Source organism: Theobroma umbraticum, unplaced genomic scaffold (assembly GCF_002168275.2).
Source record: "Theobroma umbraticum cultivar Fairchild unplaced genomic scaffold, ASM216827v3 scaffold_147.0, whole genome shotgun sequence".
In the NCBI taxonomy this organism is placed as follows: domain Eukaryota; kingdom Viridiplantae; phylum Streptophyta; class Magnoliopsida; order Malvales; family Malvaceae; genus Theobroma; species Theobroma umbraticum.
The window spans coordinates 5,860,329-5,879,070 of NW_018397259.1; the positions used below are offsets into that span (position 1 = coordinate 5,860,329).

At 34.6% G+C, this 18,742-nt stretch overlaps 1 protein-coding gene across 3 annotated transcripts; it reads right to left on the reverse strand.

The window, feature by feature from the left end:
* Positions 1-348: 348 nt before the first annotated feature.
* LOC110415857 (AMP-dependent synthetase and ligase family protein) lies at positions 349-17,966 on the reverse strand. 3 transcript variants are annotated; one of them, XM_021427611.2, is made up of 17 exons: positions 17,667-17,966; positions 16,925-17,422; positions 15,685-15,881; positions 14,711-14,914; positions 13,507-14,229; positions 12,401-13,086; positions 11,172-11,247; positions 10,979-11,065; positions 7,915-7,958; positions 6,463-6,571; positions 5,085-5,144; positions 2,795-2,879; positions 2,603-2,667; positions 2,305-2,364; positions 2,001-2,045; positions 1,194-1,303; positions 351-1,113 (listed from the first exon to the last, which is right to left on the reverse strand). In XM_021427611.2, the coding sequence occupies exons 2-17, from the start codon at positions 17,328-17,330 to the stop codon at positions 885-887; spliced, it is 3,186 nt and encodes a 1,061-aa protein (XP_021283286.2). In that variant the 5' UTR covers positions 17,331-17,422; positions 17,667-17,966; the 3' UTR covers positions 351-884. The 3 variants fall into 3 exon arrangements, 2 of the variants coding, with proteins under 2 accessions (XP_021283287.1, XP_021283286.2); XM_021427612.2 differs by lacking the exon at positions 2,001-2,045 and having other exon boundaries at positions 349-1,113; positions 17,667-17,713; XR_016351145.1 differs by lacking the exons at positions 351-1,113; positions 1,194-1,303; positions 2,001-2,045; positions 2,305-2,364; positions 2,603-2,667 and adding an exon at positions 3,545-3,712 and having other exon boundaries at positions 17,667-17,713.
* Positions 17,967-18,742: the final 776 nt, after the last annotated feature.

Here is an 18,742-nt window from a genome sequence, read left to right on the forward strand (position 1 = left end):
TCTTGACTAATCGCAACGAATTTGAACGTGATCTGAGATTCTTAATGCTGTCAATGCTCATGAGACGAAAGTTATTCCCTTCTGCAAGTTAAAATGATTTGTCTTTGTCCTTTTCACTTAGGTTTTGTGGCTTATGAAGATTCTCTAACCTTGTTGCCTGTTCTCCCTTTGAGGACACCTTTATTTTCCAGCAAGTCTTTTGACTTTGCTCCGATTAATCATTGTTTAAGACAAATTCAGCAATAAAATTCTAACCTTTAAAAAAAAGAAAAAATCCTTTGCGTTGGGTCAAGGTGCTGGCAACTTTGACCCCAAGAAGTACCCTGCCAAGTTCAATCTTGTAGACCCTACAGAGTGGAACACGGTGGGTGTGCCATCTGCTGGGTCCGTCGCCACTCTTCCTTGCAGACAATCCTGGCGTTTGGTTTATGCACCGCCATCTGGAAGTACGCACTAGCTGGGGCTTAAAGATGGCATGGTTGTCAACGATGGAAAGGGTCGCAAACAGAAGCCACTACCTCCACCTGCAGATCTTCCTAAATGCTGAAATCCAATTGTTTCTCCTTTTTTCTTTCCAATATTACAATTTTACGGCCAGGAGAATAATTGCTAGGCTCTCCATAGCTTAATCTTGGTTTTGGGTCTACGTTTACTTGAGTACCAACACCTGAAAATGAACTGGTGCGGCTATTTTATAGGTAATAATCAAGCTATGTATTACCAAAAGAACTAATAATATGTGGCAGCATCTTCATAAACTTTATTAAGAACCTTGCTGGTTATGTAATATGAAGAAAATTTGTATTTATTACTAGGACAATTTATGATAGCTGATTGCACAAAGCTATTATTTGAGAAGAGAATATCAAACAAGAACCTTATTATTATTCAACTGATTCTTGGATTTCAACAGCTATGCAGTGCAAATAATCATCCCTGCATCCAACAAAAATCCTGCCCCCCATCATTACAGGTGAAGAAAACAGATCCCCTTCTAGCTTAAGCCTTACAAATTCCTGCACCGTATATTTTCTTTTATAACTACCCTTTCCTTCATCCAAGCTTATTCTAAGCAAAAGTATGCTTCCCGAGCTAGTACAAACACAAACCAATCTGCAAAACATAGCAAAAGAACTTATTTAGAAAAATATAAATGTGCAATTATCTGACAAGCTCTCATGCAGTTTGTTTACCTGTCAACTGAAATGGTGGGGTTTGATATCAGCTGTAAGTTCTCATCAACATAAGCAGATGCAGTGATTGGATCTCCAACATTTATTTCCCAGAGTAGTTCACCTTTTTCCTGAAGTGAACTCCCATAGTGGTTAATGTCATGCAAAAAGATAAGCTGAGCTGAAGCAAAAGAGAATATATAAAATCTATTTAATTTTCAAACTATGCCTATGAATCAATTGATGCTGCCAACTTTTCTTCTTTTTTTTTTCAGCAACATATTTCTCAGTTTGAGCCTTTACAGATGATAAAAAGACAAGCAGAAAGCTCAAGATCTTTACTCCTTGCTCCTCTTCCCAAAACAAAATCCATCAATAATACCTTGTATAAAATTTAAAACAATAATATTATTTCATCCAACCCAAATTGTGCCTCATAAGTCATACCTGAAAATGGATTTTTAGGAGAAACCTTACTTTTAGGTTTTTGCATTAAAGTTTTAATAATTTACTTTAGATATTAAGATTTAATGGCTTTGTGGAAAGAAGTAATAAAACTATGTGAACCAATTCGAATATAAAAAAAGGTGAATTTGACACATCCCAATATCGAAGGTTAGACATTCAACTGGGATGAAGTATTGATTATCATTCCATTGGCCCTGCAGACTGATTTTTCGGGGACTAAGCAAGCATGAGGTTGAATTCTCGAGTCATTGTGGAAGAGCAAAACAAGTGGTGCTTTAACCAGAAAAGTAGTGGGCATGAAGTTGTGAAAACATTTAAATTTTCAGTATACACTCCAACCAAATCAATCCTCACACTCACCATTTCAAAGGAATAAACACTTCCGTTCCTGGAACAAATTAGCACCTGTAGGACAATTATGTAAACAGTCTCAGCCAAACCATAATTTTTCTACCAAGTTATGGTCTGTGCCAATTGAAAAATATAGTATAGATGTAACTGGAGAAAGCATAGACATTAAACAAAGTGAAATAAACTTAACTTCACTCCCAAACACTGAAACTAGTATCAGGCCACAGAATTTATACCGAGGACTCACCATCTAGACAATAAATATGCAATAAAGTTGGCTAGTTTTAATTTCAAATCCAAGAAAATGTATTACCTGCAAAGGAAGTGCATAAGATATGCAAGCTCCAGCAAATATTGGACCACCAGTTCTCCTCTGCATGATAAAATAATTAATAAGGAGAAAGATTCAAAAATATTTTTGAAGACAAAATAATCAACATGACTGAAAACAATAAAAGCAAAATCATTGTGCAAGAGAAAAGTCCACATCACATATATGCTGTGAGTTAGGAAGATATCCAGGAGTATTTTCTTTGGAAAACAGAACTGCATCTGTAATTAGTCACAACACTTTTGATTGTTTACAAATTTGATCGATATTGAAGGCATACCTTCCAAACAATGGATCCACTTGAATCCAAAGCAACAACATGCCCATCCACCAAGCAACAAATTACTACAAAGAAACAAGACCAATAAATTAAAAGCAGAAAAGGCAAAGACATGCTACAGAAAGATCAGTATCAGAAAGAGTATACACACATCATCAGAAAGAAAAAAAACCACAAAACACAGAAAAGTACCATATCCATGTCGTGGACTGATGGAAAGCGACCCAAATACTGGCACTTCCAGCTCATATGACCACAAAGTACAAAATGGCAACTCCTGCAATTATAGAGCATAGAACACCCACAAAAAGGAAAGAGATTCACCTTGTTGACTGTCAAATGATAAAGAGAGTAACTACCTATAAATTCGACTAAGAATGATCTTCAGCTTTCATGTCCAGAAACAGAGTTATTTAAGACATGAGTTGAGCAAAGGTCAACTGATCCATTCATATAAGAAAGCAAATTTTGTTATTCTTGAAGCAAATAAATGTTGGAGTTAGGCTTTGCTTGCAATACTCCTCAGTGTGAAAAGTTAGTTTTCAATTTGGAGAAGTAGTGCTCTGTGCTAATTACATGGCTTTTACTTTGTGGTTATTTAGTTTCTTTTATTTGGTGGTTATTTGGTTTTTCACGTTGGCCATGTTTTGGCAGTTAAAGCAAATGTAAGGGCCAACCCACAAACTTAGTGGTGCAGTAATCCCAAATAGTGCTATTTATTTTTTTTAATTTCATCTATTTGTTTTAACATTATCTTTTGTAAGGCTATAAAAGCCATTATCTTTATTAATGACAACCGTGTGATTATCTTCCTCCTTTGTTTTAGCACTCAACAATCTCTTAAATCTCTCAAAATTCTAACATGATATCAAAGCGGTTATCTTAAGGGACTCTATTGGTGTAAAATCACTTTAAAAATCCCTGTTAGCTTTTCTTCCTTACCCTGTACGGTCTATCTTCGAAATACCAAGAAAATGACTTTTGCAAATTTCAATGCCGCTGCTCCACCTGTTTTTACGGGAGAAAACTACCCAATATGGGCAGCAAAAATGAAGGCGTATCTTCGTGCATTCAATCTCTGGGAGATCGTTGATGTTGGTGGAAATCATCCTGAGATGAGGCAATCAAACCCAACTATTGCACATTTAAAACAACATAGCAAAGAAATTGCAAAAAGGTATAAAGCTTTATCCTGTAATCATTTTGCTGTTTCCGACTCGATTTTTACTCATATAATGGATTGTAGGTTTGCCAAAAAAGCATGGGACAAGTTGAACGTTGAGTTTCATGGTAATGATAGGACTTGTAAAATACAAGTCCTAAATCTGCTTAGAGAGTTCGAAGTATTGAAGATAAAGGAGGAGGAAAGTGTGAAAGGCTACTTGGAAAGGTTTTTAAAAGTAGTCAATCAGTTGAGTTTACTTGGAGAAAATTTATTAGAGAGAAGAATAGTCAACAAATTCCTTGTAAACCTGCCAAAGAAATTTGAAGCCAAAATATCTTCTCTAGAGGACTCGAAGGATATGTCCACAATAACTATGACAGAGCTCATAAATGCTCTTCAAGCTCGAGAGCAAAGAAGAGCTTTGAGGCAGGAAGATTATGTAAAAAATGCTTTACCGGCATGTGCAAGTGAGAAGAAAAATGGTGATTAAAAACAGGGTAAGCAAAAGGCTCAGTACCCTCCCATGTTCTTATTGTAAAAAATGCAACCATAATGAGCATTTTTGCTGGTATAGACCGACTGTTACATGCAGTTCTTGTAACCAACTTGGTCATGTGGAGAAAGTCTGCAAGAACAAAGCCGACCAAGGAGAAGAAAACACAGTAGTAGCCGAGGAACATGAGGTGAATGAGGAGGTTTTATTCATGGCCAAGATGCTTGAGAGGTCAATAAGATCTAGAGCAAGGAAAGATACGAGTGCCCTTCAGCAACATGTAGCCTCTTTTGACCAAGACAATGATGGAATTATTTATCCATAGGAGACTTATAAAGATAAGCATGGGAGTGATTCAGGAACATATGACTCTGAAGGATAGATTTGAATTCTATGGGATTATTGAAAGCTAACCGTAAGGAGGTGTGTTGGAGTTAGGCCCTGCTTGCAATACTCCTTACTGTGAAAAGTTAGTTTTCATTTTAGAGAAGTACTGCTGTGTGCTAATTACATGTCTTTTACTTGGTGGTTATTTAGTTTCTTTTATTTGGTGGTTATTTGGTTTTTCATGTTGGCCATGTTTTGGCAGTTAAAGCAAATGTAAGGGACAGCCCACAAACCTAGTGGTATGGTAACCCCAAGTAGTGCTATTTATTTATTTTTAATTTTATCTGTTTGTTTTTAACCTTACCTTTTGTAAGGCTATAAAAGTTGTTATGTTTTAGCACTCAACAATCTATTAAGTCTCTCAAAATTCTAACAAACCCTTTAAAGAGAGAAATGCTCAATTCCAAGAAAATGACAGCAGTCATAAACTATTGTACCTTAATTGATATAGCCGTCACACGCCCACTGGTAGATGCCACGTAAAGTGCATAATGTACCTAATTGAAACATAAATTAGAAATTACATCAACTGATGATAAACAACAAACTTGCGTAATTTACTTATTTAGCTATAGTCAATAATAAAAACGTGATTGAACAAAATGTTATTCATAATATGTACGTCCACAAGCTAGGTGGAGAACAGCAAGATCTATCGTACTTCAGCTTCTGAGTCAAACAAGAAGACCATAAAATTTCCCTTACATATATAAAACAAAAGACTAACAAGATTAGTAATGCAAATTTCTAGTTGGTTTTAGTACAAGCTCCCCACACAATCATTAGCCATTTGTGAACAATCGCTGATAAGCTACTTAGACCAGTACACTGCTAATTCACTGACCACCCTCCAAAGTATTTTACCTTCAAATAACCTCCCTAGGAAAGTTGATTTCAGGGTAATTCCAATAAATGAGCTGTGTCCTTAGTGCTTCATGTGTGTCATGAGACAACATTTGGAATGTCTTTATGCCTAAGATCATATACAACTAGAACGCTGCAAAAGCCTTTTAAACCATCTATTCAGTAACAGTAAACTGGTTACTCAGTCCAGCCTCAGTAGCTTTCATCCCATGGTATTTAAGAATTAGAATCATAGCGATATTTGAATATATCCTGCATCTTATTTAGCATTGGACTATACTGTATTAGTTTGTTTCAGAGCCCTATGCTGTCCCATATCACTCTAAGCCTCTAATTACACAGCAAATCCATGATATCATTATAAAATTTGTTATAGAATAGGATATCTGTAAATATTCCTTTATTAATTAATGCAATTATAGGAATTATAATCAACGTAATTATAGGAATCACCATGGTTATAGGGATTTTATTTATCACCATAGTTATAGGGATTTTATTTTCTTTATTCTTTTCCTAATTTACAGAGGTTTAGGCTGTATATATAGATAATGTATTATGAATGAAATATGCTGTGTTTTCTCTTCCAAAATAACAAAATTTAAGCTGTTCTCAATTGAAATACTGTTGAGTAAAATTATCCAGAGATTAAACAAGTGCATGCCAGAAACCAAAGGGTTACAACAAAATCAAATGAAGGCATGCAATGCAATCACGTTTTAGGGGGAAAATGGCACAAAGATTAAGAAATTAAAAAAAAAAAGAAAAGAAAACCCCCATTGCTTCTAGAGCACAAAAAGTACATTGGGCTGTTAGAACGAATTCAATAATTAAAGATGATAACAATGCACTTTAAACAAAATTTACACAATCTGCAGATTGAAAGACATGATGCTCTTAAACTTTTCCATCAGACAAATGAATTAAATATACTTGAAAGAAAAACCTCACCTCATCAATTGCTGGTGACCCAAATATACTACCACCACATGGAAGCTTACATACACAGCAACGATTTCTATAATCCAGTGCATATAAGTTATGGTCATGTGACCCACACCTGTATATAGTTCTTTCAGAGATTAGATCATGCAAATATGGTCAAATTGATGCTAGACAATAAATAAATTAAAAACTGAAACAAAGCAGATTTAGTCCAGTTTACACATAATGTACAGCCAAGACTACAACTCATGTTAAAGGACAGAAGACCAGCATAAAATTCATGATTTGATCAATTCGGACAGAAGACTCATCAAAATTTAGATGAAGCACTGGAAATTATTCAAGAATATCAAAATTGAAGAAAATCATATCTCTTAATTTGGAAATTTAAGAACTTGGATAATAAGAAACTTCCAGTAATTGATTCATATGTGGTAGTAATGGCGACAATGATATTAAGATGATTATAATAAGACTTGTATTAGCTGTCAACACTATAATTGATAGACCACCAATGCGGTAGAAATCAAAATAATTGATATTCATGTGGTGGTAGTGACCACAATGCAACCACTAAACCAAACATAAAGAAACAGCACTCCCAACAAAATGATTCATTGAACTGGGTTTCATGTCAAGTTGTCAACAATGAGCATTTTAACCTTTTCCAGCAAGAATCAAGAAGTCACTACTACTGGAACTAGAAAGCAACATCAGCTCCCTCTGATTAGATAATGAAACAAAGAATATTGACTCTTTAAACTGATTTATAATCCATATGATAAAGAGTTATCACCTTTTGATAATGTAAGAAAATGGTCAATCTCTTCTGATAAGTAGAAACCCCAATAAAAGAAACCACAATGTAATTACAACCAAAACTCCTTGATGAAATCACCCACAATTCAACATCTAAAATCAAACCTGTCAGTCACCCCTACACAAGCAAAAATGAGTGACACGTCCCTCTTTATTTTTAAAGCTTCATAGAGAAAAAAGAAACTTCTCCCAAGAACCACCTTTTAATTATTTCATATACTGTGAGAACCTAAGGTCCTCAGCCATATGTGTGCGTGTGTATAAAGAGAAGATCCCAGCCATAACTCTCATCCTAGAAAAGTAGAACTTTTTCCCAACCAAACACTGTCATAACCAACAAACATGCTGACTTGCACAGATTTCCAAAACATATCTTCTTTCTCATCATCTAGAATTACTTGGAAAAATTCATGTGCATCATACACAAATAATAAGGAGATTGAAGTTTAGATCACTAGGTTATCCTATAGGAAAAACATGCCACAGATCCACTCTTATCCAAAGCAAAGAAAGAAAACCACAGCCTTGACAAATTAGCTTAGTTTAAGGAATATTGAGCAATTATGTAAATTAAAGAAACAGAATAAAAATTGCAGCCTGGTGGAAAATAAAGGTGACTTGAATCAGAGAAACTCTTACCAGATCAATCCCCTATGCTTGTCCATGATTGGCTGGCATTTCACCTGCAAACATTTAAAATAAAAAAAAAGAAAAACAAAAGACGAAAGTTCAACATCAATTATAGCATCAGGCAAGGAAATAAAATGTTTACTGCAAAGTATAGTGAATGAAACAGATTTTGGTTTGCAAGGAACCTTATAAAGATAGCATTGATTCTCAACCAAGAAAGATGAGATCAACATTTCAATCTGATGGAAAGCAGGCAGAAGAGGGAAAAAAAGAGAAGCAGAAATACAGCAGCTTCCATTAAATGTTTCAAATATTTCTAATCCTATTCCATTGAGACCAACAACTGAATTTAAAAATGCTCCATATTGGTTAAAAATGATCAAGACGAACATTTTAATTAACTATTAATTGCAAAAGGTGTTGGTGTGTTTTCAAAATCAAAAGTTATATCACATAACGAAAAGCTATCTTAACTCAAAAGTTATGTTAAATAAAGTGACACAGTGTGACTTGGATTGTAGTAGGTTTTCCATTTGAATGATTATGTCTCTTGATAAAATGACATCCAAAGGTTATGAGACAATTTGAAAAAACATCACAGCTCAAAAGTTTAAATATGAAAAGTTATCGCTTCACATTAGAGCTCAAAGATTATATTTTATAAACTGAATGGTTATCCTTTCATAAGGTGATTATTAAAACAATACCTTTATCTAAATGCTGTGTCTTGCAAAATGTAAAGATGTCTTTTAGATAAAGTAGTGCCTTGATGAAAGGGTTGTATCTTTGAATAAGAGACACTTGCAAGCCTAATAAAAGGCGTGTTGCCAACGATTTTGACTCATCAAAACAAAAATAAAACAAGGGCAGAAAAATCAAAAGCAAGAGAAGTATTATATTCTAAAAATTAACACAAACACTTAAGTTCCCATCAACTATAAAAGCGTCCAAATTCTTTATAATCTATTTGCTACAGAAAGTAAGCTCTAAGGCTGAACAACTTTACAAATCTTCAAATATATCTAATAGTCTACTTTCGTAAAGTGCAAGAAGAAGTTAGACATTGGCTTCATTGTATCCTTAAGGCTATTCACACTATTCCCCTTTGCATACAAAGTGGTAAAAGTGAAATAAGTCTTTAAGATAGCAGTCCATTGAATTGCTTGCCTTAAAGTCAATTTGGCCAGTTCCTTAAATTCCATCTAAACCCCATTTGCCCTAACAAAAGGCATTCAGAGTCAAACATAAAACTTACCATCAAAGCCTTGTTCCTTTTTTTTTTTTTTTAACATCCACATTAGCACATCTCATAAAATAGGTTATGAAGCAAAAAATGAACCGTTGGTTCTTGAGATTTTTATCCAACAAATAGGATATGAAGTAGGGAACAACCCATCACGAAAATAGCAAGGGTGGTAGGTAATACGGGCCTCACTTAACTATAACTATACCTAATCAGTGCAATATGAGTTATGACCCTTAATTGCATCAAAAAAGAAAGATTTAATAGCCCATTTCAGTATGGTTCACCACATCATGCCATTTCAAACAAACATTGATCTTTTCATGTAGACATAAAAAATGTAATTTGTATCCACTGCAACCCAAAATAAAGTATTGTTAGGGAATACACACCATATACATATACGAAGCTTGAACTTTCAAGCAAAATTAGGTCAAATATTTTAAAAGCTCCTAACACAATAGACTAGTTGATGTCACAGTCCTAACTTGGACCATGTGAATTTCACATCATAGAGATATGCTCCCAGCAGGTAGAGCCATAAGTCCCACATCAAAGAAAAGCTCTTAGCGGAAAGCCAAAGAAGGATGTTATAGTCCTAGAAGAGAGCCATGAATCCCACATCAACTGTGTATTAGAGGGATACTGAGCATTTTAGGATTCACACCACCTCCAACTTGTGAGGCGCCTTTTGTGAGACAAGACCATATGGCTACCACGCCAAAGCGGACAATACCTCACAGGGATTGATGTGGACCGTGACAACTAGCCAATAAAGTTCATCCATGGTAAAAACAACCCTAAATATCTCCATGGAAATCTTCCCAGCTTATGTTTGAAAATTAGAAGAATATACCAACAAGGTTTTGCCTAATGCATCTAATATTTCAATACTCAACAAGATAGAATTAATCAACCTTTTTTTTCCATCTATTTAATCCTAGTGTCATTAAAAGATTTGATTGGCTAATGGCTACAGTTTGAGGGCATTGCATAAGAAACTTTAGAAAGTTTCCAAATATGTATTGCTCCCAACATGTCAGAAAGCCATCTATGCAACATACTAAAACTTTAATGAATCAACTATTTTATTTTTCTCTCCAGAACAAAATCTTTGTGAAGTAAAAATAAACCAAAAGTCAACAGAAAACTGTAAGCATTAAGGCCCTATTGATTCAAGAAAAATTTGAAGCAAAAGAAAACAAAATTCTTGGGTTTATTTAAACATGTTTGTTGCCCATAGAAAGTATTGAGGAAAAATTTTGTAAGAAAAAGTTTGAGGAAAAGCAACAACAATTTATTTCTCCTGTTTTCTTTTAAAAACTGTGATGGAAAGATGAGAAAATTTGGTTGAAAATTTGTCGAGCTTGTACTGTTGCTTGCTCTTCTCCATAAAATTGGAGATCCATCAAGAGCCACCATTGATGGCAACTACCACCACCTCCATCTCCATTTTTAATGGCCTCTTAGCAGTTCAACAAATGGCAGTAAAACCTTCCACTAGCAATCGAATCAAGGATACTCATACGCATTTCAGTGTATTTTCCTTCATTTGTTTGGCTTATATCATCCAAACAACATAAGGAATCTATTTTCCTTCTTGCATTTTACTTTCCTTCTAAGTGTTCTTCATATTTTCTTTTCCTTCATATTTTCCATGAACCAAACAAAGCCTAAATGTCTCCAACAGGATGCCAAATGGACTAAAAGCTAACAGGCTAAGCAGCTCACCACTCTGAAGTCTCAAGAGAACTTAGTCCACGATAAATGCACATTTTTCTCCGACACAAGAAAAACTGAGAACACAGTAAAGCTTCTGAACTAACATACCTCCCCTGATGTATGGAAAGTCCAACAGATGTTGCCATTTAAAAATTCAAGAAAATATAAGTTCCCATCGTAGCAGCCAACAACCACCTAGCAACATCAAGCATGCAGGAAAAGTTAAAAACCTTTTAGTGCTCAGACACAAATGGAATCCAAATAGTGAAGGACAACAGAGAAGAAAAAAACAATTATCGACCTGAGAGAAGTCACCAACAATTGTTGCAGACCCTTCAACTCGTCCTTGTAGTCTGGTTTCCCACTGGATAGAACCACTAAACCAGATTAAGTAGTATTTCAATGGTTGAGTTAGAAGATGAAAAGCACAGGAGAATATTCAGATATTTCTTCATCCATCATCCATGGTTAAACTGCTCTACAAGCCAACTCCAGCACGTGACTAAATTTCTTCCTCATTATTCAGATGATCATCTCAAAAATTTAATGTTACGATATTAGACAGGTTGCCCCAAGAGAGGAGATAGGATAAGAGATAAAACACTTTGTTTTGCATGATGAAGGATATTACAATTAGCATCAATTTAGAATTAAAACCTCTACTCAAACAGCCCTCAAAAATTGGTGATACTATGAGAATTGGGCACTCAGGAATATTCATACATAAAATACATATATAATGTTTGTAAAACTTGGGAAGAGCAATAGCAAGACATTTGCCACAAGTTGAATTACACTTGCATCAAGTCCACAAAGCTGACCATGAACTATATGTAGCCTATAAATTAATGATTTCTTATCCTTAACTTTCAAGAGCATTTTGATGACAAACAAAACCAGCAGTAGCAGAAGTAATCCATGAAGCTCTTGTTGTTGAGGAAACCACATCTTCTAAACAAACATATTTAGTCAGATAATCCCAGGAATTTTCCACACTGATGATACTTCCTATGTCAACTAACTTTAAAGAACTGCAGTATTAAGTTATTTAAATAATACACACATAAAAAAAAAACCCAAAAACAAAAAAGACAGGAATTACTAAGAACTTTTACTTTACCTATGAATAAGGATGTTAAATTGAGTATGAACATTCATGTTGTGTGTAATCCAGTTTATACATAGCCCATTCATCAATTCAACATTTCCAATTTTCAGTTTAACAAGGAAATGTGAGATTCGTTCAGGTTAAATGGCCACATGTCACCTTAAACAATTGTTTCTATTAACCAGAATGACCACAGCAACAGCATATACATCAATAGCTCTTAAAAGGGGAGATGGTGTTTGAGTATATCTAGTGCTGAAATCACATTTTTCAATGGCAATAAGAAAATTTCAATTTGGTCTTAATTATATGACGATAGTAACAATAATTCAATTTTGAAATGAACTAGTTGTAGAGATGTGTTAGTGAATGATTATAGAGTTAACTCATTTTCTTTCTTCCAAGAGACCATGAGACCATACCTTTGGGCATTAACACAGACGAACTTATGTGAGTGAGATCCAACAAATAAATAAATATCAGAATCTTTAAACACAATGAGTGGAGAGGCATCAACACAGGACTCCATGTGAACTTTCCACAATTCTTGCATATATCCTGTTCTAGTTCTTGGAACTTCTACTGACTGTGTTACTTGCCAAGTATCATTAACCTCATTTTCACCTGCAAGCATAACCTGGTTGCAGCGGCTAAATGAACATGATTTGGGTATTGATGCAGAATTCCATGGATATCCATTGAATAAATGAACAGGATCCAGAATATTATATTTATTTGAATCCACCTTCAATCGTTTAGACCTAACAGCTTGATCATCATTCCTTTCATAAAGGGTCCATGATAATGTTCTTTGTAACTTTGAGCCAAGGCGATCAGGAGTTTCAGATTCAAGAGAAGAATATGCATTCCGCTTGTCTGGTTGTATAATCAATTCTGCATTATCATTAATTCCAAAATTTTTATTCTTTGATCCCTTTTTCTCCACAAGAGTAATTAGAAGCTTAGCTGGAGTTGGAAAGGTATAAAGCAATCTCATATCAATCCCAAGATTATGAGAAACATGTGCTGCAGCGATGGAGTTACCCCCTATCACAAAGAAGTCATCATCATCTGAAACATCTTCAACCATCAAAGCTTCACAAAATGCCTGCAGAATACTTGCAAAATAAGCTTAATCCTTTCACAACAGAGCTTAATGAATCAGGCCTTCAAATATTAAAGAATTCTTTCTCACTTCTTCATTCAAGCAACATAACTTGTAAGAGGTTTAGATGATTCAAATTTTTTTAAAATCGTGAACTCATTCACCCAAAACAAATTTTTTTTTTGGAAAAAAAAGAAAGTAGCAAAAGAATACTTAGTCATTGCCTAAATCAATCTCTATATGAAAAGTCACATACAGGGTCCCTCCTACATGGCTGCTATTGATTTTCACGCATCCAGAGTATGACTTCCAATAATACCTCAAAAGATGGCAACAAAAAGAAGAAACTAAGGAAATCATGATGCCAATATGAAAACAAAAATGAGAAAAAGTAGAAAATGCATGAGAGAGAACAAAGCAAACCTTTTTTATAACTGGCATAAGATTGCTAGGCCCAATGTTACTAATCTCATCTTGAACATGATTTTTGGACAATATTGACTCCACTAATACTGTATAGTCAACTTTTCCACTGGCAGACATTGGCAAAGATTTCACAAAGACAAAGCGAGTAGGAACCATTGCCGTCGGAAGTTTGCTGATCATCCAGTTTCTGATGGACATTTTAAACATTTCACCAAACTCTTCCTTCTCTCTTAGCAATATGAATGCTACAATGAGTGCATCTTCTCCCTGATCCTTATGAGAAATAACAGCAGCATCAATAACATCATTATGCCCCCTTAATGTATTTTCTACCTCTTCCAGAGCAATGCGTTGGCCATTAACTTTTACAGTACGGTCCTTTCTCCCCAAGAAAACCAAGTCACCGCTTGGTAGCTGGTGAGCAAAATCACCAGTCCTAAAATATACTTGACTTCCACACTCTTCCATAGAACACTTACAAAGTGAATTCTGGTGCAACTTTGCATTGTTCAAAGGTATGATAGCGTTTTCAGAAAAGTATCCAATAGAAACACAGAGACCTCTAACGTATATTTCTCCCTCATTAGGATTACTGTTTTCACCATTAAGTACAATACTGCATTTAGAAATAGGCAAACCAATTGGAACAGTTGTTAGTGTCTGCATCTCCAAAATTGATGGCAACCTCTTGCAGTCAAAATACATACAATCTCCAGATACCTTAATTTAGAATTTCAGATGTTAGCCGATAGGAATGAGTGCTACAGAAATAGATACTATGTTAATAACAAATGCATCAGAAATACTAAAAAAAAAAAATTAAGGCAAAGATGATAGCCACATGTTCCTTTAGTCAATAATACAGTCACAAGAACAGTCCGAATGCTTATAAATTGTCATATATACCGATTTATGTGAAAGAAACAAGATAAAGAAAAAGGATAAAAGGAATGCACAAGGAGTGTATTCTTTGGTGGCCTACGACAGAAAGGAAATAGATTAAGATTCACATAAAAAATGAATGTACAATCACGCAAGGCACAATAACAAATTGAGAGAGACAGAAGAGATCAACAGATCATGAAGATACATGTACGAGTTAAGTAAGGGATCAAAATTATCAACTTCCTCATCAGAGTTCTAAGGCCAAACATCAGTCCTTAATCAGTTAAAGTAGAAATAACCAAAAAGGAGATATTACCTCCGTGCTCCCATACAAATTCAGAACGGAGGTCTTGGGTAATAAACTGGAAAGCATGTTCCACAAGGCTAAAGGTAGGACTTCACCACTTAGAACTAACAGCCTTAGCGAACTTGAAATCAGATTATCATGTTGACTTTGCATGGCAGGAAGGATCGCCCTCATAAGTGATGGAACAGCAGTGAGCCTATTAATACTGTAAGCCTACAACAGCAGCACAAAACACTCATTACCAAAAAGGAGAAAAATCACTAATATTTCTATTGGCTAACAAGCAGAGGTAAATGGAAACATTTATTTATCACACCCAAAACAGAGATGAAGCAAAAGCATCAGTCTTTTATGTTCTTCTTAACATACATCAATTTCTAGAGCACATCCTCTAGATAATTGTTTCTGAACTATATCTCTAGTTAATCCATATGATTGCCATATTCTCTCAATTTTCTATCATTCTTACTGGTTATGTCCATGCACATATTTTATGCTTAGTAGTTGATAAGATCATAAGCATAACAATACAAACATACACACATAACCTAACATCATTCATATTCACCAAATCACACAATGTCGCTAGCAAGCTATTGACAGCTCAACTCAAAATAGTTCAACCATCCTGCTCAATCATTCCAAGCTATTGACAACTGATTGGATTAAAATTCCGAAGTTGTCAAAATGGTAACAGTTTTGCTGTGAAGACCACAATGAAATCACCCTGTTAGAGTTCTAGGGAACAATTTCAGTTAAATTTAAGACTAAAGAATAAAAGTTCTCCTGAACTACATGACTTGTCCAGCAATAGGCCTATGACCACAAAACCAAAAAAGAGACCGGAACAATTTTAATCATTCAATGCCCACTTAATAACTTTTCTGCAGCATTTTAAGAAGAGCAGCCATTAAATAACGATGTGAATTGAACTGTTAACTTAAGGAAGCATAGAGGATGATAAAAAAGTATGGCAAGAGTACCTGGAGAAACTCAATGATAGATAAAACATTTTGTCTTAACTCAGTGAAAGGAGGTACAACCAGTGTACAAGCAGTAAGAGAAGCAGCAAGAAATTCTTGCAGGTGATCAACAAAGCTTATTGATGTCTTGAATAACAGCAGCTCCTCTCCATGCATGGGATACAGTTCTTGCATCCATAGAAAGCGATTTAAAAGACCTTAAAAAGGCAGAGGAGGTTGCATCATCATATTGTACTTCATATGCAAAAATAATAGTAACATAACTGCCCCAGAAAAAGAATGTAAAAAGAATGTTTAAATGAAGATGTGGAAATCAAGAACTTGAACAGGAAAGAAAGTATCATATAGAGAAAAATACAGAAATTTTATATCCTTGCTTTGTTGTTTGATATCTCTTAAATTCCCTCTCTTCATGCAATGATGCATATAAAAAACCCTACAGCATAAAAAAAGGTAGATAGAGATTGAAACAATTGTTTGGCTCCTTAAGATCTTACAAAAGATATTGCCCTTAATCAAGCAGAGAGGAGAAAACAGTTTTGAGTGGCCCACTAGGTTAGGATTAAGGCTTATTGGTTTGAGTTATGTTGTAGCACATCACAAATTACAAAACTTAGGAAGCTAAAGATTTTTCTAATTAAAAATAATCAATGCACATTGTATCTCAGAGTGATGAAGGGCTTCATTGGTCAACTATACAAGGATCTGGCATTTAAATGGGAACATAATCATGGAGCAACTTCTATTTGAATCCAATTGTGCTCTCCGGTCATCCAATAGAGATTACAGTCAAAATTTCTTAGTTTTTTAATCCTTAGTTCAACACAACACAAGCTTGAAAAACTGCTTCTGATAGAAGCTATGGTAGATGGTTGAAGACTTTCAGATCAAAAAAGGTAGCAAAATGGCACTGTGAACCACAGAATATCACTTGAATTGCTCAGGATTACTAATTTGATACTTAGGAAGGCTATATCAGGTTATCAGCTCTATCTAATTTAGTCTAACCGATTAATTGCAGAAATCAAGTTTGGTTTTTTCTTGAGAGTATTAGAACAAGGATATGGCGGAACACACTCACATTTTTAAAATAAATTGGAAAAAGTCATTAATATTGACAAGGAGAAAGAGATAAATTAGATTCATATTATGCATTACAAAAGACCATAAGACCATACTATTGCTAGCAGCCTAGCTGTTTAGACAGTACGGTAGTATTCCAACTGCAATAACCACTGACCTTGTTCTGTGCCACATACACCTTTAGGCTTTCCAGTCGACCCTGATGTGTACATTAAATAACAGAACAATCTTTTTCTTTCATTTTCACAAGGCCATCCAAAACTTGATTCTATGTTATTCTGTTCAGAACTTTCCTCCAGAGAAAAGCACAAGACAGGACAACTACCGCATTCTAAGAGCCAATGTGATTGATCGAGTGGCTCACAACCACTTTTTCCAAATGAAGACCCGCACGCAATGACAAGAGCAGCATTTGAAGAATCCACAATCGACAAAATTCTATCTCTCGGCCATGAAGGATCTAGAGGCAAGAAAGCCTCCCCACACTTTAAAACAGAAAGAACAGAAATTAGGTATTCCACTGAAGGCGGCATAAAAAGCCCAACTATCTTTGGTATGTACATATTCTCAAGTTCAGTATGTTCACCAACTTCTTGAATGAAACTTAACGAAGCCTCGGACGTTTGAACAGGCACAGTATGCTTGCCATTATCACCTTCGATGAAATAGAGAATGACCAGTTAGGATAACTTACATATATATAAACAATTTCCTTCTTAAAGTAACAAAAATATTCAAAACGACCGTTAAAGCTTGCAATTCCCAAATTTTTTTTCTTGCAGCCACATTACAAATGATATATAAAATCAAACCCCATTTGATTTAATCAAACAGAGTCTTATTGCTAAATAAAAACAAAATTAAAATCATAATAAAAAAGAAAAAAAGAAAGTAATTACCTGGGGGTTGGGATTTAATCAAGTAAGGATCATCAGCACCCTCAAGAATGGACCGTAAACGAAAACTGAGACAATCAACGGACGCTAAAAGGGTAGCGAAAGTGAAACACTGATCCCCTTTATACACCGGAGGATTCCCACCACCGATCAACTCTCTGTCAATCTGGACCCCACCAGCTGACGGTTTAGATGATGATGCATGGATAACGGCTATCTTTTCTGGGTTTTTGCTCGCTGCTCTGTAAAATTCGTGGGATATGCAGCAGTGCTGCTGCTGCTGCTTCTCGTGCTCATCCCCCGGAGGAGCCATTTTTTAAAAAATAAAATAACGTTTCGTATTGCGTAGATTATATAGTGGAAAAATAATGGAGCTCAATTGCAATTTGGGCCTCACCCAATTGGAGGTTTAATGTTTGTTGGGCTCAAAATATGTTTGTTGCCCATTCCAACCCAACAGAGCCCACCAAATAGAACACGTGTTTGCTAGCCATTTAATTTTGATTTTCATTGACTATAAATTGTTTTAAAAATTCTATCTTAATTTGAAAAAAAAAAAGAAACAATAAATAAATGGTTATGTTAAAGATAATAATATGGAAAACTAAGAATAATTTTTTTTACTTTTTAAATGTGGCATTAATTTGGGATAATTAAAAGCATGTAGATAAAAAAATATTTATTCGACAAAAGAATATTCCATTATAATATTATATAAAAAATTAGTAGAAGATATTGATAATGTTGTTAATTATGATATTATTTAAAACATAAATTATACTATTACATTTTTTATTTTTAATTTAAATATTAGAAGAAGATCTTTTGATGAAGAAAAAAGACCTCAAATGGCAACTTTGTGAAGACAATGGTAAAGTAACATTACATCAACTTTTAATGGTAATGTGACTTTTAATGGTAATGTGATTAATTTTGCTGGCTTAACGTGATTACAATGTAATATTTCATTAAATCGATTGGTTTATTATTCACATTGTAAGAAATATGAATAACTTATTTCATGTTGATTGGTTTATTATTCACATTGTAAGAAATATGAATAACTTATTTCATGTTAA